The sequence below is a fragment of the Erinaceus europaeus genome, chromosome 16 (genome assembly GCF_950295315.1).
Source record: "Erinaceus europaeus chromosome 16, mEriEur2.1, whole genome shotgun sequence".
Classification (NCBI taxonomy): Eukaryota; Metazoa; Chordata; class Mammalia; order Eulipotyphla; family Erinaceidae; genus Erinaceus; species Erinaceus europaeus.
Window position 1 is genome coordinate 33,438,155 of NC_080177.1, and position 25,357 is coordinate 33,463,511.

The 25,357-nt window shown below is 40.9% G+C and overlaps 1 protein-coding gene across 2 annotated transcripts in view; it reads right to left on the reverse strand.

Moving 5' to 3' along the window:
* MNAT1 (MNAT1 component of CDK activating kinase) overlaps positions 1 to 12,143 on the reverse strand; it is a 159,588-nt gene extending 147,445 nt beyond the window's left edge. The window contains exon 1 of one of the 2 annotated variants that reach the window (XM_060174893.1): positions 11,917 to 12,143. In XM_060174893.1, coding sequence (XP_060030876.1) covers positions 11,917 to 12,005 — 89 coding nt within the window. In that variant the 5' untranslated portion in view covers positions 12,006 to 12,143. The remainder of the gene's footprint in view (positions 1 to 11,916) is intronic. The other variant, XM_007519267.3, reaches the window with a different exon arrangement.
* Between the last annotated feature and the right edge of the window lie 13,214 nt (positions 12,144 to 25,357).

Genomic DNA, 25,357 nt, shown 5'->3' on the forward strand with positions numbered 1-25,357 from the left:
TTAATGAATGTGCCAGATACAAGTATAAGAAACAAGACATTCATAATCTGAATAATGCAGAAACAGTTACCATAACATACTACATCTATCTTTAAAGTGTACTTAAATGACCTTAACAATAAGATTGTTTGTCTTTCAAAAGGAAAGAGGTGAGAGGGGAATGCAGGGATGTTGGAGACTCAGCACACTGTGGCTGAGGAAGTCAGTTGGCTGATACAGAGTACAAACACCTGCCACGGGAATATAAAAAAAAAAAAAAAACTGTACACATGTGATAACTATTTTGTAAAGCATTATTTTCCCAAATAAAGTGAATTTCTTTTTTTAAATATATTTATTTATTTATTTATTTGGTAGAGACAACCAAGAATCAAGAGGGAAGGGGGTAATAGGGAGAGACCCCTACAGCGCTGCTTCACCACTTGCAAAGCTTTCCCCCTGCAGGTGGGGACTTGGGTCTTGAACCCAGGTCCTTGAGCATTGTAACATGTGAGCTCTACCAGGTGCGCCATCACCCAACCCCTACAGTGAATTTCTTAAAACAGAATTTCATCTGTAAAATTTTCCCAAGTGGTGGCACAGTGGTAAGTGCTCATGTTACAACACACAAGGACCTGGGTTCAAGCCCCCGCCATCTCCCACCTGAAAGCTTCACAAGTGGTGAAGCAGTGTTGTTAAGTCCCCCACTCCCACATCTGTCTTTCCTCTCAACTTCTGTCTCTACCCAAAATAAATAAACAAAATATTTTTTAATTTGCTGATGTACCTCAACTGTCTAGAGAAATTCATTCCCTTTTTCATCACATAATTAAGTTATAGAGCAACTATAATAAATTCTTACCTGCTAACAACATATTTCATTAAATTTTAATATATAATGGCAACATAGGAGGTGGTTCAATTAATAAAACACTGGACTCGAAATCATGAGGTCTTGAGTTGGATCTCTGGCATTGCATGTGTCAAAGTGATGCTCTGGTTCTCTCTCTCTCCTCTCATAACTAAGTCATTAAAAAAAGTACTATTTTTGTCTGGGGGGATAACACAATGGTTATGCAAAAAGACTTTCATGCCTGAGGTGCCAAGGTCTCATAGGCACCATCATAAGCCACAGCTGAACGGTGCTCAGGTAAGAAAGGGAGAGAGGGCATAAGGATCGCAGTTCGAGCCCCCGGCTCCCCACCTGCAGGGGAGTCGCTTCACAGGCGGTGAAGCAGGTCTGCAGGTGTCTATCTTTCTCTCCCCTCTCTCTCTGTCTTCCCCTCCTCTCTCCATTTCTCTCTGTCCTATCCAACAACAAAGCAACGTCAACAATGGCAATAATAACCGCAACGAGGCTGCAACAACTAGGGCAACAAAAGGGGGGAAAAATGGCCTCCAGGAGCGGTGGATTCATGGTGCAGGCACCGAGCCCAGCAATAACCCTGGAGGGAAAAAAAAAAAAAGAAAGGGAGAGAGACTGTGTGGAGTTGTACCCCTCCTATCCTACGGTTTTGTTAATGTCTCCTTTTTAAAATAAATAAATAGTTTTTTTAAAAAATTTATTTTATTTATTTATTCCCTTTTGTTGCCCTTGTTGTTTTATTGTTGTAGTTATTATTGTTGTTGTCGTTGTTGGATAGGACAGAGAGAAATGGAGAGAGGAGGGGAAGACAGAGAGGAGGAGAGAAAGACAGACACCTGCAGACCTGCTTCACCGCCTGTGAAGCGACTCCCCTGCAGGTGGGGAGCTGGGGTTCAAAGCGGGATCCTTACGCCGGTCCTTGTGCTTTGCGCCACCTGCGCTTAACCCGCTGCGCTACAGCCCGACTCCCATAAATAAATTTTTAAAAAATGGGGGGAGTGAGAGAGAATCTTAAGACAAAACTAAAAATGAGTTAAACTACTAGAAATTATATTCCATATTATATTATATTATATTATATTATATTATATTATATTATATTATATTATATATTATATATTATATATTACATTATATATTATATTATATTATAAATTATATTCCTAATTAAGTCCAATTACTTTGAAGTTTTTTTCCCCATATATTCTAATCCAAGTCTACTGTACAGTAGCAATGAATAAGATCAGCTAAAACATATTTTAGTATCACTACCTAAAATAGCACCTAGAAACTGGCACTCTGCTTAAAGACAAGTTAATTGAAAAGCAAATACTACAGAATTATTTATGAAAAGAGTATGCTTCACACTGGTAGATTTCAAGGTATTTATATGTTAAAGTAATAGACTGTACATAAATCAGAGCTGGAGTAAGATGCTGTTTTCATCAACTATCTGGAATTAGAATAGCAGGTTCATTAAATATATATAATCAGTGATGCAGAGGCACTGCACCATATTGATGGAGCTCTCATTAATTTTCTATGATATAGCCACTATCATATTTGTGTTCTAAAAACATCTGAATGAGATATAGGAGCATCTTTTCATCTCAAAATTCGGGGGGGGGGGTGTTTACATATTCTGACTCAGTCGGTTAGTGCACTGGTTTGTCATGTTCACCACCCAGGTTCAAGCCCAGCTCTCACTGCACTCTGTTGGTGGTGGTGGTGGTGTGTGTGTGTTCTCCTGTCTCACAAAAAAAGAACCAGAAGAGCCCAGCAGTGATGCACCCAATTGAGTGTACATATTACTATGTGTACACCTTACTGTACTGGGTTTGAGCCCCCTGCCCACCACATGCAAGAGGGATGTTTCTCAAGCAGTGAAGCAGGTCTGCAGTATCTGCCTTCCCCGCCCCCTCTTCCCCTTCATTCTCAATTTTTCTCAGTTATATCAAATAAAATAGGAAGGAAGGAAGGAAGGAAGGAATGCAGACAGGCAGGCAGTCAGGCAGGCTAGAGGCAGTGGTGGATCCATAGTGTTAGCGCTAAGCCCAACAATAACCCTGGTAGCAAAATGAAAAATAAACAAAAACCCAGAGCATCACTGGCACACGCAACGGCAGGGATCAAACTTGGAACTTCCATTGTGCCACCTCCCAACTGCAATGAAGTGGAAAAAGAAAATAAAATGTCTTAGGTTCTGAAAAGAGGAGGAGGAGCAGCAGCAAGAGAGGGAGGGGAAGGGAAAAGAGAACAACTACCACCAAAGTAGAAGAATCAGAGAAGAACCCCACATTGAGAAGCATCACAAATAATTACTCAACATTTAACAACATAGTTTGAAAGATAAGTATTAAATTATACTCATAAAGAAGTGGATCAGAAATGAATATAATAGCACAAACTGCATGTTAAACACTAAAGTTACTCTAATGGTCATATTTAGCAAAACCAAAAAAATGTTCTGCAAATAACCCGTTCATAGGAAAGCGTTCATACCCTGTAAATAAAGTGATCAGAATCCTCTCTTATGTCAGTAAAGAAAAACTACAGCTGGGAGTCGGGCGATAGCGCGACAGGTTAAGCGCAAGTGACACAAAGTGCAAGGACCAGCCCAAGGATCCTGGTTTGAGCCCCCGGCTCCCCACCTGCAAGGGAGTTCCTTCACAAGCTGCGAAGCAGGTCTGCAGGTGTCAGTCTTTCCCTCTCTGTCTTCCTCTCTTCTCTCCATTTCTCTCTGTCCTATCCAACAACGATGACATCAACAACAACAATAATAGCTACAATAATAAAAGAATAAGGGCAACAAAAGAGACTAATAAATAAATAAATATTTTTTTAAAAAAATAAGAGTGATGGTCCTAAGGACAGTAACTTAAATGAGTTTAATTAAAAAGAAACCTTTTTAATATTTTCAAAAAAAAACTCAGAAGTTAAAAAAATAATAATAAAATTAAATTAAATTTTAAGAGAAAAATTACCTATTCTAAACAAACTGACATATCAAACTTAAATGGCCAGTCTAAAATTGGACAGTCTATGGTAGAATCAGAATGCAGATATGCTAATTTGTGATTTAATAATCATTTACAAAAACATTGTGTCTATAAGTGAATACCAACTCTTATCTACATAGTAAAAATAAAATTAAAAAACCCTCCTTCAAAAGAATGACCTTGAGATCTTCATTTTAATTACTATTCAAAAGATGTAAGACACTAATTTTTCTGGAACTGTTTTGCAACTGTATTACAATCAACTTCAAAACATTCAACTTTTTAAATATAAAAACATGAGAGAAAAAGCTAAGGCAATGGGGCTGGGTGGTGGTGCACCTGGTTGAGCACACCTGTTATAATTCACAAGGACTTGGGATCAAGCCCCCAGTCCCCACCTGCAGGAGAAAAGCTTTGCGAGTAAGAAGTGCTGCTGGTGTCCCTCTCTCTCCCTATCACCCCCTTCCCTCTTGATTTCTGACTGTCTCTATCCAATAAATAAATAAAGATAATTAATAAAAATTTAAAATAACAGGGGCTTTGTGGTAGCACACCTGGCTGAATGCACACATTACAGTGCGCAAGGACCTGGGTTCAAGCCCCCAGTCCACACCTGCATGGGGAAAAGCTTTGAGAGTGAAGCAGGGCTGCAAGTGTCTCTCTCCCTCTCTATCACCCCCTTCCCTCTTGATTCCTGGCTGTCTCTATCCAACAAATAAATAAAGATAATTTTTTAAAAAGTTATTTTAAAAATTAAAAAAAACAAACAGAAAAAGCTGAGGCAATAAAAATAAAATCAGAGACTATAAAAAGAAAAAAAAGTTAAAGTAGAGGCAACAATTGCCATTTTTGCAGGTAATGAAAATGAATACACACAGCTGAGATTACAGGAAATACCTCAACTAATAAGATTAGCTTTATCTAGTATCACATGATGATGCAATAACTGATGGTAGGTGAGCATTCTGACGAAGAACAACCACAGAACAAACAAAGTGAATGAAACAGCTTGTTTCCTGGCACTCAACAACGGGCAGTGTATACAAAGCTGGGAAACTGACAAGGTAAGCCCTATGGTTACCTCAGTTTTCTACCTGGGGACAATTTCTATGACCACAACACAGCAAGCAAGAAAGGCTCAGTGGTTAAGTCAGATAAGCAAAGATAAGCAAAGAGTAAGTAGTTCAGAGTAGTTAATATGGCTGAAATAGGGAAGCAAATGATCTAGCAGAATGTGAAAAGCCCTGTAAGTTGCTGCTAAGGAGCAGGTTGCATATTTATGTTGGGGAGGGGAGATGTTAATCAAAGTTTTAAAAAGTGGCTGAAGAAAGAATAGAGGGTAATTAGTGCTGGGTATACTTCGCAGTCCCCACAGCCCTATTAACATAGAAACAACATTAACACATTAGACATCCAGATAAGATATCAAAGTTTCAAATAAGAATAAGGACCATGAGGACAGACAGTGGCACATCTGGTAGGTAAACATTACCAAGCACAAAAGCCCAGGTCCAAGTCCTGGACTGGTGGAGCAGTGCCGCAGATGTCTCCTTTCTCTCTCCCCCACCTCCCTGTTTCTTTTTTGTTTCCCCACCTCCCTATTTCTGTCTCTACCAAAAAAGAAAGAAAAGGAAAGAAGGGAAGGGAAGAGAAAGGAGAGTGAAGAAGAATGACCATCAAAAGCAGTGGATTCAGTGGTCCAGGAGGTGCCATAGTGGATATAGCTTTGGACTCTCAAGTATGAAGTCCTGAGTTCAGTCCCTGATAGCACATGTACCAGAATGATATCTGAGTCTGCTTCTCGCTTCTCTCTCCCCTCCCCTCCCCTCCCCTTCTCTCTCTCTCTCTCTCTCTCTCTCTCTCTCTCTGTCTCTCCCTCCTTCATGAATAAATAGTGATCTTTAAAAAAAAGAACAAGGAGTTGGGTAATAAATAGTGTAGCAGATTAAGTACACGTGGCACAAAGTGCAAGGACCCGCATAAGGATCCCGGTTCGAGCCCCCAGTTCTCCATCTGCAGGGGAGTTGCTTCACAAGTGCTGAAGCAGGTCTGTAGGTGTCTATCTTTATCTCCCCCTCTGTCTTCCCCTTCTCTCTCCATTTCTCTCTGTCCTATCCAACAACAACATCATTAACAACAACAATAATAACTACAACAATAAAACAAGGGCAACAAATGGGAATAAATAAATAAATATTTTTAAAATCTTGAAAGTGGTCTGGGAGGTGGTGCAGTAGAAAAAGCATTGGACTCTCATGCTTGAGGTCCTGAGTTCAATCCCTGGGGAGTCGGGCTGTAGCGCAGCGGGTTAAGCGCAGGTGGCGCAAAGCACAAGGACCGGCATAAGGATACCGGTTCGAACCCCGGCTCCCCACCTGCAGGGGAGTCGCTTCACAGGCGGCGAAGCAAGTCTGCAGGTGTCTTTCTCTCCTCCTCTCTGCCTTCCCCTCCTCTCTCCATTTCTCTCTGTCCTATCCAACAACGACAACAACAATAATAACTGCAACAATAAAACAACAAGGGCAACAAAAGGGAATAAATAAATTAAATAAATATTAAAAAATAAATTAATTAAATTAAATTAAATTTTAAAAAAAAACTGAGTTCAATCCCTGGTAGCACATGTACCAGAGTGATGTCTGGTTCTTTCTCTCCTGTCTTTCTCATGAATAAAGAAATTTTTTTAAAAAAGGAAAAAAATCTTTAAAAAAAAAAAAAGAACAGTGGATTCATAATGCAGACACTAAGTTCCAGTGATAACCCGGGTGAAAAAAAAATAAAAATAAGTAATTTTTGTGACCATGGAGTTCCTGAGCTCATGTCCAGGAACACACAAAATGATACAAGCTCTCTCACAATAAAAAAAAAAAAAAAAAGTACAAGAAAATAATCAAATGAATACATTAAAAAAAGAACTACTTCCCACGACAAAGCCTAAAATCAAGCAAAACTATACAAGGCTATCAAAATTTCAACAGAAATTTTAGATGTCAGAAGTGTGACATAACATACTCAAAAAGCAAAAAAAAAGGAATGAAAAAAATCAAGAATTCCTTTTACCTGAAATGGTTAACATCCAGAACTGGAGAGATTAAGAGTTTCCCAGGCAAGCAAAAGTTTTAAAAAGTTCACTAAACCAGTCTTGCAAGAAATGTTAACATGAAAAGAAATGCCACTAACAACCAGATCACACACAGAAAAGAAAAAAAAAAAACTTCCATTAGAAAAGGTAAAACAACACAGCAGAACAATCACTTATAAAACAAGCATGAATTTAAGTTCAAAGTAGTTTAATCAGTCAACGGATACATATAAATTAGTCAAGAGATACATGTAATGGAAAAATATAAAATGAAACATCAAAAATATAGATAGGAGAGGAAGAAAAGAAAAAAGTAAAGTTTGGGGGAGTCAGGTGGTAGCGCAGCAGGTTAAGCATACATGGCGCAAAGTACAAGGACCAGTATAAGGATCTGGGTTCCAGCCTCCGGTTCCCCACCTGCAGGGAAGTCGCTTCACAATTGGTGAAGCAGGTCTACATGTGTCTATCTTTCTCTCCTCCTATCTTCCCCTCCTCTCTCCATTTCTCTGTCCTATCCAGCAACGACGACATCAATAACAACAATAATAACCACAACAATAAAAAAACAAGAACAACAAAGGGAATAAATAAATAAATAACCTGAAAAGGCACCTTCTTCATCAATGCACATGGGCCAGGATTTGAACCTCTGCCCACCATGGCACTGAGGGAAAGTTTCATGCAGTGATGTCTTTCCCTCCTTCTGTGCCTGTCATTTCCTTTCTATCTGAAAAATAAATAACTCACAGAAGCATAGAATACAGCAGATTGGGAGTCGGGCTGTAGCGCAGCGGGTTAAGTGCAGGTGGCGCAAAGCACAAGGACCGGCATAAGGATCCCGGTTTGAACCCCGGCTCCCCACCTGCAGGGGAGTCGCTTCACAGGCAGTGAAGCAGGTCTGCAGGTGTCTGTCTTTCTCTCCTCCTGTCTTCCCCTCCTCTCTCCATTTCTCTCTGTCCTATCCAACAACGACAACAATAATAACTACAACAATAAAACAAGAAGGACAACAAAAGGGAATAAATAAATAAAATAAATATTAAAAAAAAAAAGAATAGAGCAGATTGGTGACTGATTACCAAAGGTGAAGTGGTGGAGAAAATGAGTGAAGGTAGCCAAATAGTACAAACTTCCAGTTACAAGATATGTTCTGTAGAATAAAAGACTTAACATGGTGATGGCCTGGGTTTGAGTCTCAATGTGGCATATGCTGGAGCAGAGCAGTGCTCTAAAATTCCTCTCTCAATAAATAAATATTTCTCAAACAATAATAATTTGGGTAGACAACATAATGGTTATGCAAAGAGACTTTAGTGCTTGAGGTTCTGAAGTCTCAGGTTCAATTTCCTATACCGCCACAAGCCAGAGCTGAGCAGTGCTCTAGTAAAATATATATAATATACACATATATATTGTCATTATTTTACTTTTAATAATGTACTAATTAATTCCATAATCCTGTACTTATTAAAAAAATTACTTTGGGGGCCAGGCAGTAGGCACAGCAAGTTAAGCCCATATGGCTCAAAGCGCAAGGAACAGCATAGGATCCTGGTTCCAGCCCCCGGCTCCCACCTGCAGGGGGGTCACTTCACAAGCAGTGAAGCATGTCTGCAGTGTCTATCTTTCTCTCCCCCTCTCTGTCTTCCCCTCCTCTCTCAATTTCTCTCTGTCCTATACAACAACAAGAGCAACAACAATAATAAAACAACAACAATGACAATATGGGCAACAAAATGGGAAAAATGGCCTCCAGGAGCAGTGGATTCATGGTGCGGTCACCGAGCCCCAAGGATAACCCTGGAGGCAAACTAATAATAATAAATAAAATAAATTATAAATTAAGAAAACATTACTTTCAGTCTATCACTTGCCTCCTAAAATGTCTTTGCTACCTGAGGATATGAACAAAAAATAAAGCATATAAGATCAAGTGACAGCTGGCATCAAAATTGTCCAGTGTTCTTTGCCTTATGATATTCACATACTTGTATGAGTGTGTGTGTGTGTGTGTGTGTGTGTGTGTGTGTGTGTGTGTGTGTGTGTGTGTAGAGAGAGAGAGAGAGGAGACTATCACTGCTAATCTGTGGTATGGATTATACCTGGAACTTCTGAAGCCTTAGGTATGCAAATTCTATTCTTTAACATAATTCAATCAACAAGGTCCTTGAAGTAAGAAAGATGAGCAGCCTGAGAAGTGGCATAGTAGATAAAGCTTTGGACTCAGCATGAGATCCTAAAGTCTATCATAACCATGGTTTTTGATGTTATGGCTCTTTCTCACCAAATAATAAACAAAAAGTAAAAGAAAAGGTCAGCAGGGAAGCAATTACAGAAGCCAGACCTTCCACCTCCTGAATCCCACAGTGACCTTGGGTCCATATTCCCAGAGGGATAAAGAATAGGAAAGCTATCAGGGGAGGGGAGGGGATATGGAGTTCTGGTGGTGGGAACTGTATGGAGTTGTACCCCTCTTATCCTATGGTTTTGTCAATGTTTCCTTTTTATAAATAAAAAAAAAAGGAAGAATAATTAATAGGGAGCATGGCAATGAGCTCATAAAACTATAATTGGGTCATTACATTTAAATTTGAATTTCCACATTTTACACTTCTTTAATGACTATCATAAAGGTAAACATTATCTAAATTTTTCACAGCAGGTCAATCAAATACATACTATTTTAATTTCATGTCTTCAAGGCTCAAAAGACAGTGCAGTGTGTAAAGAGTTGGACTCTCTAGGATGGGGGAGACAGCATAATGTTTATGCAAACAGACTCATGCCTGAGGCTCCTAATCCCAGGTTCAATCCCCCGCACCACCATAAACCAGAGCTGAGCAGTGCTCTGATGTATCTCTCTCTCTCTCTCTTCATCTCTGAAAAAAAAATAATAAATTTTAAAAAAAAGTCTTTATAAAAAAAAGGTTAGACTCTCAAGCATGAGGTCCTGAGTTTGATTCCTGACATCAAATGTGTAAAAGTGATGAAATGGGTGTCCCTATCTCTTCATCTCTGTCTTCCATTAATGTTTTTCAGGCAGCAGAGCAGCAGTTTAAGCTCACATAGTGCAAAGCGTAAGGACCTGCTCAAGGATCCCGGATCCCCACCTATGGGGGAGGGGGGCCACTTCACAAGTGGTGAAGCAGGTCTGCAGATGTTTTTCTCTCCCCTTCTCTGTCTTCCCCTCCTCACTCAATTTCTCTCTGTCCTATCCAACAACAGTAAAGGAAAAAAAAAAAAAAAAAGATGGCCACCAGGTGCAGTGGATTCCTAGTGCAGGCACCCAGCATCAGGGATAACCCTGGAGGCTAAAAAAAAAAAAGGAAAAAAAAGTTTTTTAAATAGCAATTTTAGGGACAGCAAAACAGCTCGCTTGGACAGTGTGCAGCTTTGCCGTGTGTGTGACCCAAGTTTAAGCCCAACTCCCACCACAATGAAGTAAGCTTTGATGCTGTGTTCTCTCTCTCTGCCTCTCTGTATCCAAATAAATAGTGGTTTCATTTCTGCATATCACTCACGAAACTTAAACCATTCAAGTATGTTTCTACAGTATTTCCTTTGTTGATTAGAGCAAAAGAAAACAATTATTACTAAAGTAGCTTAATAATTCCCATTACCATTTTTAATTTTATCTATTTATTCTTGGATAGAGATAGAAATTGAGAGGGGAGAGAGAGGTAGAGGGGGAGCGAGACACCTGCAGCACTAGTTCACCACTCGTGAAGCTTTCCCCCTGCAGTTGGGGATCAGGGGCTCGAACCCGAGTACTTCCTAGTGCGCAGAGTATTCTGTGCGCTTTAACGAGGTGTGCAACTGCCTGTCCCCCAACCCCCAAGATCATCGTTAAATACAACTAAACACGGAATTCATGCCTACCGAAAGACCCTGTCTACCATACTTCAAATTACCCATCTTTTTTTTTTTAATTTATTGAGAAACCGGAATCTGCTCACCATAATTCTCATGCCAAAGTGCCTTTTAGAGGAGGCATCTTTAATGAACAAGCTCTGACCTTAAGAAGTCTGCGACCAGGAGTCGGGTTGTAGCGCAGCAGGTTAAGTGCTGGCGCAAAGCGCAAGAACCAGCATAAGGATCTCGGTTCGAGCCCCCGGCTCCCCACCTACAGGGGAGTCGCTTCACAGGCGGTGAAGCAGGTCTGCAGGTGTCTATCTTTCTCTACCCTCTCTGTCTTCCCCTCCTCTCTCCATTTCTCTCTGTCCTATCCAATAACAACAATATCAGTAATAACTACAACAATAAAACAACAAAGGCAACAAAAGGGAATAAATAAATATTTAAAATAAAAAAAAAGAAGTCTGCGAACAAAACGCTCTGAACCAACTCCTGCACCTGCTCCTCAAAACCAGCACGGTGCGGCCTCTCCCCACCAATCACAAAACGCGAACAGAAACTGGACGTTCTGGAGTCCGACCCCGCGCAGAGTTCCAGCCCCAGGGGGGCTCGGTAGGGACGTGTGTGTGTGGTGTGTGTGTGTGTGTGGTGTGTGTGTGTGTGTGTGTGTCACACGCTCCCCACTGTCAGAGTGTGTGTGTGTGTGTGTGTGTGTGTGTGTGTGTGTGTGTGTGTGTGTGTGTGTGTGTGTGTGTCACACGCTCCCCACTGTCAGAGCACAGAGCAAACCCAGCCGTCTAGGCTCAGCTGCCTCCATCTTAGTTACCAGAACGGACCCTCGCTGGGCCTACAGACCGGCTTGCAAATTCATTCATACAACACGTTGCTTCGCTCTTTCTATTAAAATAATAATGATGGTGGTAATAATAACAATATCGCGTGGATAGAAGACACCGCATCTGGACGCAGCTCAACGCCGGTGTGAGTCTCTCGAGCGAGCGGCAAGTCTGTCGGACAGAATCGACCTTCCGCTCTCTTCCTCGATATTCAAACTCACCCAGCGGCCACATATCCCCAGGCGCCCCCAGGCCACCCGCGCGTCCCGCCCGCGTGGAAGCCGCCGTCTCCCGACTCACAGCGTGTGTCCGCACACGTTCACCATCAGCTTCAACGAAGGGTTCCGGTACTTGGTGGTCTTACACCTGGGGCAGCCCTGATCATCCATGGCACCCTCTTCACTGCACACTCGCACCGACGTCCGCTTCAACTAGAACCGCCACTACCACCCTGACTACCAGGGCCCCTCACCTCCCTCACCCCGGCCCAGAGTGGACCGCAGGCAGCTTCCTACCAACAGGCACTCGGCTGGAACGGTCCTTTGCGTCAGAGCACCGGACCGCTGCAGGAAACCGCCGCACAAAGGTTCCGGCAGCGAGTTCTACAGTCTTGCAGTAGGGATTTGGTCCTGGCTTGTTCAGATCAGCATTAACACCTGGGATGAGCGGAAGGGCTTTTTAAAAAGCTAATGCTACACAAAGAATCCCTGCTAAGCGCCTAGCTACAGTTCTCAAATACTGTGTCACAATTAGGTACATAAATTCTGTCTTGTTAGGTATTGAAACAGTTCTCAGGGGTGCAAAATATTTTCTCTAGATCAATTTAGTAGACTGTGTCTTATACTTTTCCTTTACACTTTCACAGTCGTGCAGAAAACACTGCAACAGAAAGTTTAGAAAAGTTTTTTAGTATATCAGTCTCGGGACCGACCCTATATAGTACAGATTCTCGCTAAATCCCAGAACACCTCTATAAATAGCCGACATCTGCTCTGGAGGCAGTCACTTACTGTCAAGTCCACTTAATCATGTCACCTGGCTCTAATAACTCTTACCTCTCTCCTCCCCAACCCGCAACCCCCTAAACACACACACACACACACACACACACACACATCAACGACTTTAATTCCCCAAGGAGAAATAAAATCACAAATGAATATGTATTTTCCCCCCAGCAATTCTAAGGTCTAAGAACCCCACACTCCTTAGAAATTGTAAACCATATTCATGGCATTCATAAAGGCTGAAAAGTGAAGTCTTAAGTATAGCTCTTAGATGATAAATTTCTCCTACTACAAGGGGCACCTTAATCATTCCCATAACAAGGATCAGCTGATACATACTGAATAAGCAGGGCAAATGAATGAATGCATGAATGAATGAATGAATGAATGAACAACCATCAAATAGTAGGGCATCCTCTTGGAATGTAGCTCAGTGGTATAGTACAGCATTAGACTTGCATCCATGATGTTCTGAGTTATATCCATAGGCCACAATGATGCTCTGCTGTCTGTGTCTCCCTCTCTCTGTGTGTGTTCTGATTACTAAATAGGTAAATATTTTTAAATGCAAACAGTAGTATAATGTGAATTTTTTATGCCAAGCAGTATCTTGTCATCTGACTCAAACTTTGTCAAGAAAAATGAACAGGTTTTTTTTTTTTTTTCTCAAAATAACCTACACAATGGCTATGCAAAAAGACTCTCATGACTAAAACTCCAAAGTCCCAGGTTCAATCCCCAGCACCACCATAAGCCAGAGCTGAGCAGTGCTCTGGTAAAGGAAAAAAAAAATGACTCATTGTAATTGCAACTTCTCATAGAACTTTTACTTTTTTATATAAAAACTTTTTATAAATGTACAACTTTTTATGAAGTGCAACTTCCATTTTCTAGACAGTTGGCCCAGTTGACAATTCATAATGCAGAAATATAGTTGGAATTTCTATGGGTTGTAACAATAGCTGGATATCACACCTCAGAAACAGCAAGTCAAAGCAGGTCAAAAGAGCATAGAACTTCATGTTAGTATATAGACATTGACATCAAGGATTCAACTAGTAAAGAAGTCATTTCACCTCCTTGATCAAATACTGTTCATTAATAAAAGCTAATCAAATAAAAGTTTACTAAAAATATGTAACACCAAATGTTGGGTTCACCTGAAACTTTTTAAAAATTTTTTATATTTATGTATTTTCCCTTTAGTTGCCCTTGTTTTTTATTGTTGTTGTTGTTACTGATGTCGTCGTTGTTAGACAGGACAGAAAGAAATGGGGAGAGGAGGGGAGACAAAGAGGGGGAAAGAAAAACAGACACCTAGAGACCTGCTTCACCGCCTGTGAAGGGTCTCCCCTGCAGGTGGGGAACCGGGGGCTCGAACAGGGATCCTTATGCCAGTCCTTGTGTTTTGCGCCACGAGCGCTTAACCCACTGAGCTACCGCCCAACTCCCCACCTGAAACTTTTTTTATGCTGTTATTGCCTCATTGAAAGAAAACACGGGGCCAGGTGATGGCTCACCTGGTTGAGTGCACATATTACAATCTAGAAGGACCCAGGTTTGAGCCCCCAGTCTCCACCTGCAGAGGGAAAGCATCACGAGTAGTGAAGCAGGGCTGCACGTGTCTCTCTGTCGCTCTCCCCATCTCCCCTTTCCCTCTTGATTTCTATCTCTAGCCAATAAATAAAAAATATTAAAAAATAATAAAACTGGGAGTTGGGCGGTAGAGCAGCGGGTTAAGCGAAGCTCAAGGACGGGCCTAAGAATCCCTGTTCCAGCCCCCAGCTCCCCACCTGCAGGGGAGTCTCTTCACAAGCAGTGAAGCAGGTCAGCAGGTGTCTGTCTTTCTCTCCCCTTCTCCGTCTTCCCCTCCTCTCTCCATTTCTCTCTGTCCTATCCAACAACAACAACATCAATAACAACAACAATAATAACTACAACAATAAAACAAGGGCAACAAAAGGGAATGAATAAATAAATAGTAAATAATAATAATAAAATTATTAAAAAGAAAGAAAAACACATCTAACCAATTGCATCACTAAGAATGAAATCTCTAAGAAAAAAGGCATTTAGTATATTCATAATTTTTAACTTTGGCCGGTGCGCCGCTATGTTCCACCGCTGGGGAGCCAGAGACAACCCGAACAGCCCCTGCGGCTATAGACAGACTATGACCCACACAGTCAACAACTGCCACCTCTCCAGATTCAAAGGAGGTCTCGAAACTTTACATCAGGCTCAACCTGACGCTGTTGACTGGCTACGGAAAAAGGGCAAACTCTAGAAGAAGAAGAACTTTTTATTTTAATGGGGTGGGTAGAGAGAGAAACTAGAGCATTGACCATTGGTGGTGCTGGGAAATGAACTTTCAACCTCTCGTGTCTATGTCCTTAAACCCAGGATGTTGATATTTAACAAATCAGAAACTTCTAGTGCGAGAGTGAACTTGGGGGACGCTTCACAAGAATTGAAGCAGGTCTGCAGGTGTCTCTCTCTCTCCCTCTCTTTTTCCCCTCTCCTCTCAATTTCTCTCTATTCTCTCAAATAAAATAGAAAAAAAAATGGCCAGAAGGAGCAGCAAATTTTAGTGCCAGTGATAATTTTGATGGCAATAAAAAAATAGCCAGTACCACATTTTAAAGCTGTCCATTCAATTTGCATTATTGTTCATTACAACTAATACTCTTTTTCACCTTTATTTATTTATTTATTTATTTATTTATTCATGAGAAATAATAGGAGAGAGAGAAAGGATCAGACATCACTCTGGTACATGTGCTGCCAGGGATTGAACTTGGGACCTCACGCTTGAGAGTCCAAAGCCTTATCCACTGCGTCACCTCCCAGACCACTGTTTTTCACCCTTTATATATTTAACTATTTAAATACCATATACACTTGTCTTAAGTATTATACATAGATTACATGAATATAACAAGCCATTTGTATAAAGGACTTAAATTCTCATGGGTTTTAGATCCCTAGAATTTGCAACCAATTTCCCCAATAACAAAGGATGGCTAAAAAAGCAGTCTTTGAGGGTGGGGGAGGAAGCATAATAGTTATGCAAAGAGACTCTCATCCCTGAGTCTTCAAAGTCCCAGGTTCAGTCTCTCACACCACCATAAGGCAGAGCTGAGCAGTGCTCTGGTAAAAATAAATAAATACAAAAATACAAAAGGCCAACATACCTATGAAAATTTTTTCCAAGTCATTGGTTGTCAGAGAAATGCAAATAAAGACAACAATGTTAAATGCACATGGCACGAAATCGAGGACCCGCTTCAGGATCTCGGTTCAAGCCCTGGCTCCCCACCTGCAGGGGCGTTGCTTCACAAGTGGTGAAGTAGGTCTGCAGGTGTCTATCTTTCTCTCCCCCCCTTTGTCTTTCCCTCCTCTTTCAAATTATCTCTGCCCTATCCAACAACAACAGCAGTGACAACAATGATTTTAAAAAAAAAGGCAACAAAAAGGAAAATATAAATAATAAAATAAAATATAAAAAATATTTATTAAAAAAAAGACAACAATGAGATACCAGTTCACTCATGTGAGAATGTCACACATCAGAAGAATAGTAACAACAAACATTGGAGAGAGAGGGACAGAAAGACACCTGTAGACCTGCTTCACCACCTGTGAAGTGACTCCCCTGTAGGTAGGGAGCTGGGGGCTCAAACCGGGATCTTTAAGCTGGTCCTTGCGCTTTGCGTCATGTGTGCTTAAAACGCTGTGCTACCGCCGGACTCCCCTGGAGTCTTTATTTATTCATTCATTCATTCATTCACTCATTCATTCATTCCCTTTTGTTGCCCTTGTTGTTTGTCGATGTTGTTGTTGCTGTTATTGTTGTTATTGCTCTCGTTGTTGATGGATAGGACAAAGAAATGGAGAGAGGATGGGAAGACAGAGAGGGAAGAGAAAGACAGACATCTGTAGACCTGCTTCACCGCCTGTGAACTGAAACCCCTACAGGTGAGGAGCCAGGAGCTCGAACTGGGATCCTTATGCTGGTCCTTGCACTCACGCCATGTGTGCTTAACCCGCTGTGCCATCGCCCGGCTCCCGAGAGAGAGAGAGAGAGAGAGAGAGAGAGAGAGAGAGAGAGAGACTGAAACCAAAGCAGCACTGCTCAGACTGGCTTATGGTAATGCTGGGGATTAAACTTGGGACCTCAAGGCCTCAGGCTTGAAAGTCTTTTGCATAATGAATATGCAGCATAACCATTATGCAGCAGTATAACGCTGTAGGAGGAGCCTGATCTTTTAATCCAATTCTAAAAAAACAAAAAAAATTACTCATTTCTTCCTTACAGGTAGAAACTGAAGAAGGGAGAGACAGAAAATTATAAAATAAAAAGGAAAGAGCCAGGTGATGGTGCAGCTCGTTAAGTATACATATTACAGTGCACAAGGACGCAAGAAGGGAAGCTTCACAAGTTGTGAAGCAGGGCTTCAGGTGTCTCTCTCTTTCCCTTTATCTACCTCTCCCCTCTCAATTTCCCTTGTCTCTATCCAATAATTAATTAATTAATAATAATAATGGAGCTAGGTGGTGGCACACCTGGCTGAGTACACATGTTGCAATGCTCAAGGACCCGCATTCCAGCTCCCAGTCCCCACCTACAGGGGAAAGCTTTGCAAGTGTTGAGGCTGTGCTGCAGGTGTCTCTCCGTCTCTCTCCCTCTCTATTTCCACCTTCCCTCTCAATTTCTGGCTGTCTCTACCCAATATATAAATAAAGATAATACAAAAAAATTCTTTAAAATAAAGTCTTTAAAAAATAACAGGAGTCCGGCGGTAGCGCAGCTGGTTAAGCACACATGGTGCAAAGTGCAAGGACCAGCTTAAGGATCCCAGTTAGAGGGCCGGCTCTCCACCTGCAGGGGAGTCACTTCACAAGCAGTGAAGCAGGTCTGCAGGTGTCTTTCTCTCCCCCCTCTCTGTCTTCCCCTTCTCTCTCCACTTCTCTCTGTCCTATCCAACAACAACAACATCAATAACAACAATAATAACTACAACAATAAAACAATGGCAACGAAAGGGAATAAATAAATATCAAAATAATAGTAATAATAAATACATTAAAAATTAAAGCAGAAATTGACTGAGTTTGGAGTATGGCACCAAAGTAAGAAAGCAGAAGTATACTAGAGTTTGCAGTGAGTACCTCCCTAATACTTCCTCTCCACTTTTCCAAGTTTTGGGTCCATGATTGCTCAACAATTTGTTTGGCTTTGTATGTTAACTCTCTTTTTAGTCACCAGGTTCCAGGTGTCATCAGGATGCCGGCCAGACTTCCCTGGATTGAAGACACCACCAATGTGTCCTGGAGCTCAGCTTCCCCAGAGACCCATCCTACTAGGGAAAGAGAGAGGCAGACTGGGAGTATGGACCGACCAGTCAACGCCCATGTTCAGCGAGGAAGCAATTACAGAAGCCAGACCTTCTACCTTCTGCAACCCTCAATGACCCTGGGTCCATGCTCCCAGAGGGATAGAGAATGGGAAAGCTATCGGGGGAGGGGGTGGGATATGGAGATTGGGTGGTGGGAACTGTGTGGAGTTGTACCCCTCCTACCCTATGGTTTTGTTAATTAATCCTTTCTTAAATAAAAAAAATAAAAAAAATAAATTAAAACCAACCAGCTCCATTCCTGCTCTTCACATTGTTTGGCATCACAATTCAATAAATTTGTCTTTTTGGTCTAGGCCAAGTTAAATATGGTTTCTGGCTCCTGGAGAAAATCATATTACCAGCCACCCAGTTGCAGATGCTACCATGATGCCAACCTGACTTCTCTGGACAGACAACCCCACCAAGATGTCCTGGAACCTTATGTCCCCAGAGCCCTGCCCCACTAGGGAATGACAGAAACAGGCTGGGTACATATGGATCGACCTGTCAATGCCCATGTCCAGCAGAGAAGCAATTATAGAAACCAAACCTTCCACTTTATGCACCCCATAATGATCCTGGGTCCATACTCCAGAAAGAGAGATAAAGAATAGGAAAGTTTCCAATGGAGTGGATGGGATGTGGAATTCTGGTGACAGGAACCATGTGGAATTGTATCCCTCTTATCCTATGGTTTTGTCGATCATTATTAAATCAATTTAAAAAAATCTCATTACCAGGGGTTGGGCAGTAGCTCAACGGGTTAAGCACACACGGCAAGAAGCCCAAGGACCGGCATAAAGATCCCGGTTCGAGTCCCCACCTATAGGGGAATCACTTCACAGGTGGTGAAGCAGGTCTGCATGTGTCTGTCTTTCTCTCCTATCTGTTTTCTCCTCCTCTCTATATTTCTCTCTGTCCTATCCAATAATAATGACATCAATAACAACAACAACAACAATAACCACAACAACATTAAACAACAAGGGCAACAAAAGGGGAAAAAAAAACAGCCTCCAGGAGCAGTGGATTCGTGTGGCAGGCACCAAGCCCCATCAATAACCCTGGAGGCAATAAAATAAAATAAAATCATATTACCATAAAAAAGTTATAATGCGTGGTCCGGGAGGCTGCACAGTGGATAAGGCACTAGACTCTCATACATGAGGTTCTGAGTTCAATCCCCAACAGCACATGTTCTATAGTGATGTCTGTTTTTTTCTTTCTTATCTTTTTCATAAATAGTAAATAAATAAAATCTAAAAAACTTTTTTTCCAACCTTGCTTTTCTTTAATATTTATTTATTCCCTTTTGATGCCCTTGTTGTTTTATTGTTGTAGTTATTATTATTGTTATTACTGATGTTGTTGTTGTTGGATAGGACAGAGAGAAATGGAGAGAGGAAGGGAAGACAGAGAGGGGGAGAGAAAGAAAGACACCTGCAGACCTGCTTCACCACTCGTGAAGCGACTCCCCTGCAGGTGGGGAGCCAGGGCTCAAACCAGGATCCTTCTGCCCGTCCTTGCACTTTGCGCCATGTGCGCTTAACCTGTTGCGCTACCGCCCAACTCCCTAAAAAACTTTTTAATTAAGAAAAGTTATAATACTGCAGAGCAGGCAGTTGTACATTGGCTCACACACAGGATTTGTTCATTCTCCAGCATTACAAGTGCCAGAGTGATGCTTTGGTTCTTTCTCCTCCTTCTCTCCCACCTCCAGTAAATAAATAAATATTTTGGTTAAGTTCGTGATGCTACTATACCTGGAAGGAGAACAAGACTCAGTTTCTACCAAGAATTTTCCCTCCACAATCATCAATACAACTTACTAGGTTACCCTCCTCACCTACTACTCATCAGCAGAGCTGCTTGCTTAGTCACTAAGATCTCCCAAATATTATATTCAAGGATTCCTCTACTTCTTCTTCTAGCGTTTGCCCTTCTTCCGTAGCCAGTCAACAGCGTCAGGTTGAGCCTGATGTAAAGTTTCGAGACCTCCTCTACTAATTCTGTCAACTTTTGGGGGGGTGGAGAATAGAAAGAGATTCTGGTTGCTTAGTTCGGGGCATGATGAGAAAGGTACAGTCCATTCCTGAAGCAGTGTAGCCATGATATTGTAACTAGACATAGCCACCATGTGCAGCTCACACCACAGCAACTTTGACCTTTCATTCAAAATCCTTCAGAATCATCCTCAATGTAGTATTTTTAAAAAATATTTTTATTTATTTATACCCTTTTGTTGCCCTTGTTGTTTTATTATTGTAATTATTATTGATGTTGTTGGATAGGACAAAGAGAAATGGAGAGAGAAGGGGAAGACAGAGAGGGGGAGAGAAAGACACCTACAGACCTGCTTCACTGCTTGTGAAGTGACTCTCCTGCAGGTGGAGAGCTGGGGGCTGGAACCGGGATCTTTATGCTGGTCCTTGGGCTTTGCACCACCTGCACTTAACCTGCTGCGCTACCGCCCAACTCCCTAACTCAATGTAGTTTTTAAACTAACCTCCCACCAAATACATAAAATTGAAAACATTAATATTCCAAACATTCTGAATTACTCATTTGTTCAGAAATATAGCATAGTTTTGTGGCTCCATGCTTTACTCATTCTATCCCCTCTGCTTCTAATGAATTCTATCCTTGTCCTCTAAAGGTCCAATTAAAAGTATACTTCTCATTGTCCTCCTCTTTCAAAAATTTTCTTTGTGCTTCCATTCACATACTTTGTATTGCACTTACTTTTTTAAAAACATATTTACTTATATATTCCCTTTTGTTGTCCTTGTTTTATTGTTTTTAATATTTATTTTATTATTTATGTTTATTATTTATTTTAGTATTTATGTTGCCCTTGTTGTTTTATTGTAGTTATTATTGTTGTTTTTGATGTCATCATTGTTGGATAGGACAGAGAGAAATGCAGAGAGGAGGGGAAGACAGAGAGGGGGAAAGAAAGACACCTGCAGACCTGCTTCACCGCTTGTGAAGTGACACCCCTGCAGGTGGGGAGCCTGGAACTCAACTGGATCCTTACGCAGGTCCTTGAGCTTTGCGCCACGTGTGCTTAACCCACTGCACTACCACCCACCGGACTCCCTACTTTTTTTTTAATATTTATTTTATTTATGTATTCCCTTTTGTTGCCCTTGTTTTATTGTTGTAGTTATTATTGTTATTAATGTCGTCGTTGTTGGATAGGACAGAGAGAAATGGAGAGAGGAGGGGAAGACAGAGGGGGGAGAGTAAGATAAACAGCTGCAGACCTACTTCACAGCTTGTGAAGAAGCGACTCCCCTGCAGGTGGGGAGCCAGGGGTTCGAACCCGGATCCTTACACTGGTTCTTGTGCTTTGTGCCACCCGCGCTTAACTTGCTGTGCTACCTCCCGACTCCCTTTAAATCTTATTTAATTTGATAGGACAAAAATTCAGAGGGGAGGACAGAAAGTGGGGGAAAGAGAGAGGGAAAGAGAAATACCTGCAACACTGCTTCACTTCTTGTGAAGCTTTCCCTCTGCAGGAGGGGAAGGGGGCAGTAGGAACTTGAACCCAGGTCCTTTTTAAAATTTTTTTTATTATCTTTATTTATTGATTGGATAGAGACAGTCATAAATTGAGAGGCAAGGGAGGGGTAGTGAGGGTGAGAGACAGAGAGACACCTGCAGCACTGCTTCACCACTTGTGAAGCTTTCCCCCTGCAGGTGGGAACTGGGGGCTCGAACCCAGGTCCTTGCGCATTGTAACATGTGCACTCAACCAGGTGTGCCACCACCCGGCCCCGTATTGCACTTGTGAATGTCGTTATCTCCTCCACCAGATTTCAAGCACCCAGAGCTCAGAAACCCCAATATATTCACAAGGACAACCCAGGTCCTTGTGCATGCTAACATGTGCACATAACCAGGTGCACCACCGCCTGGCCCCGTATTGCACTTGTGAATGTCCTTATCTCCTCCACCAGATTTTAAGCACCCAGAGCTCAGAAACCCCAATATATTCATCTATCATTCAATAGCTAATGCAGCACTTTATCTTTAATGAAGACATAATAAATGTTTGACAAAAGAATGATCATTCAGGGATGTTGACTTTATAACATCAACCATTCGCCAGTATATAACAACGGAACACCTCCTCAACCTGGAAGCCTACTGCAGTCACTACTCAATAGTAGTGACAGTAGTAGTACATACGCTTCTTTTTCTTTTCCTTTTTCTTTTTTACCAGAGCACTGCTCAGCTCTAGCTTATGGTGGTGCGGGGGACTTCAGACACGAAAGTCTCTTTGAATAACCATAATGCTATTTCCCCTGCCCATAAATTATCTTTATTGGATATAAACAGAAATCAAGAGGGGAGATAGAGAAGAAAAGAGACAGAGAGATACCTGCAGCCCTGCTTCACCACTTGCAAAGCTTTCCCCCTGCAGGTGGGGACTGGGGGCTTGAATCGGGGTCCTTGAACACTGTATGTAACATGTGCGCTCAACCAGGTGCGCCACCACCCGGCCCTCCATAAGCTTTCTATATTATAAGAAGCCACCAACACACAATTTATACAACCTTCTATCTCCTGAACAGCTAAAGTAAGCTATAGAAAGAAAGAAAAAAAGAAAGAAAGAGATAAAGAAAGAGAGAGAGGAAAGAGGGAGTAAACTGCATAATGGTTATGCAAACAGACTCATGCCTGAGGTCCCAAGGACCCAGGTTCAGTCTCCATACCATCATAAGCCAGAGCCAAGCAGTGCTCTGGTTAAAAAAAAAGAAAGAAAGAAAGAAAAAGAAAGAGAGAAAGTCTACATTCAACATGGTAATACCATTAAATATATTTAAGCAAAATACAAAATTTGGGGCTGACCAAGATTTTCTTCAATTCACTAAAATAGCTAAAAACTTTCACATATTCCACTGCTCTCTTCAACAGGAAGCAAAGATACAAAAAACAAATAGCTTCTCACCCTTATACAATTCCCACCTCAACTGTTTCTGTTTGCATAACTATTATGCTATCTACCCTCCTCCCACAACTGTTTCTCATAACAGGGCTTTCAATTGTGTATCAGCATGGCAGACTCAAGGGTCCCCAGCAAGGTAGGCATAAGAAACAGAAACAAGTATACATTAATTTATAAATCATTTGACAAAACCAATGATTTGACTCTAAGATTAACTTCCACATATATTCAGGTTTGAAGCTCTGTTCCAGTTTAACTGGATTATGTTTTAAATCAGTTAAACTGATTATGTTTAAGTTGAGAACTTCCACTCTACTTTGAGTTACTGCCAGAATGAGCTCTAAGGTTCAGCCAACTATAGGAATCTGGACCCTAATGTTGGACTCCACTTGTGGTTCCATAGGAATCTCCTTCTGAAGCTATAAAATACCAATATAGCTACAGGCTATAAATATCACAGGAAGTCATTGCTATTTCTATAGAACCTGTTAAACTTGGTACTCTGAGCAAATACTCAGAAGACTTGTGAAAGCTAAATACATGGTTTTTCAAATCAATGCACTATATCTGTGTTTTTGTTTGCTTGCTTGTTTGATTTGTTCTGCATTTTTTTTTATTTTGGAAAGTTTTGGGTTTTTTTAAATTTTTAATTTTTATTAGTGATTTAATAGTATTTTACAAGATTAGAAGATAATAGAAGTAGAATTCTACAGCACTCCCACCACCAAGGTTTTGTTACCCACCCCCCAGGATAACCAACATAGTACCTTCCAAGATTTTAGTTTATTTTATTATTTACCAGGGCACCACTCAGCTCTGGTTTATGGTAGTGCTAGAGATGGAATCTGGTACCTTTGGTGTCTCACGCATGAAAGGCTTTTTGCATAACCATTATCTATCTCCCAACCCTATCTCCCCAACCCTCTCCCAAGATTTTAGATATGGGTTGACTATATATATATATATAATTGTTTTCAAGGTCATAAATTCACTTTATGTTATTGACAGTAAACACAAAGAAGACTCCTATAACCTGAACCTGGATAATTCTAGACTACAGAAATCTGCCAAGTAAATTTTCATTACAGACATCAGTAAAATTTCCTACTTTGCACTATCAGAAGGAAGGAAACAAATATTTACTAAAGACTAAGTTGCAAGAGTTTTTTGACACATCTTATCTTATTTAGTCCTCACAACAATCTAGTTCACTTTTTTAAGTAATTATTAGCAAAGCTAGTCTTAAACTTACATCTAGCTACCTGATCCCCAAATCTACACTGTTCCCACCTTCCTACACTATGTAGGAAGTAGTCTCCTGACTGCTGTGCTTTGATACACATGCTTTGAAAATTCAAGGATTTAAGTGCAATGTAGTAGCCTCCACTGTGTGGTTAAACAGAAGACAGACATAAGTGGGAAAATTGGTGAGTCCAAGTAAAGCCTAGAATTAGGTAATAGTATTGTATCAAAGTTAATTTGTCTGGGCAAATGTACCCTTATAATAATGTTGCATGTTACTATTAACCGGAACTTAAGTAAGAGTAGGTGGGAACATATTTTATTTTTTTTGTGTATGTGAGTCAAAATTATTTTAAAATTTAAACTTAATTATTTAAATTTAATTATTTAAAACTTCAAAGCATTGGGAGGACAGTGCAAAAATAGAGCTTAGACTTCCATATCTGAGGCCTCGTAGATCACAGGTTCAATTCCCAGCAACATATAATAATGCTTAGCAGCACTTTGGTCTCCTTCTCGCTTATGTGAATTTTTTCAGAGCTTTAAAAATAAAAATTCAGGACCCAGTAGAATGCACACCTTGCCACAACTGAAGAACTCAGGTTCAAGTCCCCAGCACCTTGCCTACAGAGGAAAATGCAGGCTGAAGCTTCAAGAACAATGAAGCAGTACTGTTAATGTTGCCACTCCTCTCTGTCTGTCTCTCTCCCACTAGCTTTCTGTTTTTTGTTCTCTCACATTATCTCTTATTGTCTAAATTTTTAAAGGCTACTTAGAACTATGGAGTCACTATGCAAGCACTGTTTCTCAGCAAATAACTAGTGACTAAATAAGTATTCAAATTAAATTTCAAGGAAGCTATGTATCTCAAATATTGTTCTGAAACTCCTTACTGAACTAGATATTTCCAGTGGTGTGGGAACATATACTTGTCACTATGATTATGAATTTTACATCTAGAGATGTCAATGCTTCATGAGGGTAATACAAAAGTAAGCTAAGTCCAAAATCAAATAACATCTTGGCTGACCATCAATATCATGCAGTCTGTCCACACAAAATAGAGAACTTTGCCAAGCTGATCACAACAGCAGGTGACCTAAACAACTGTTTTAAAATATGCTGATGTTGACAGTTAT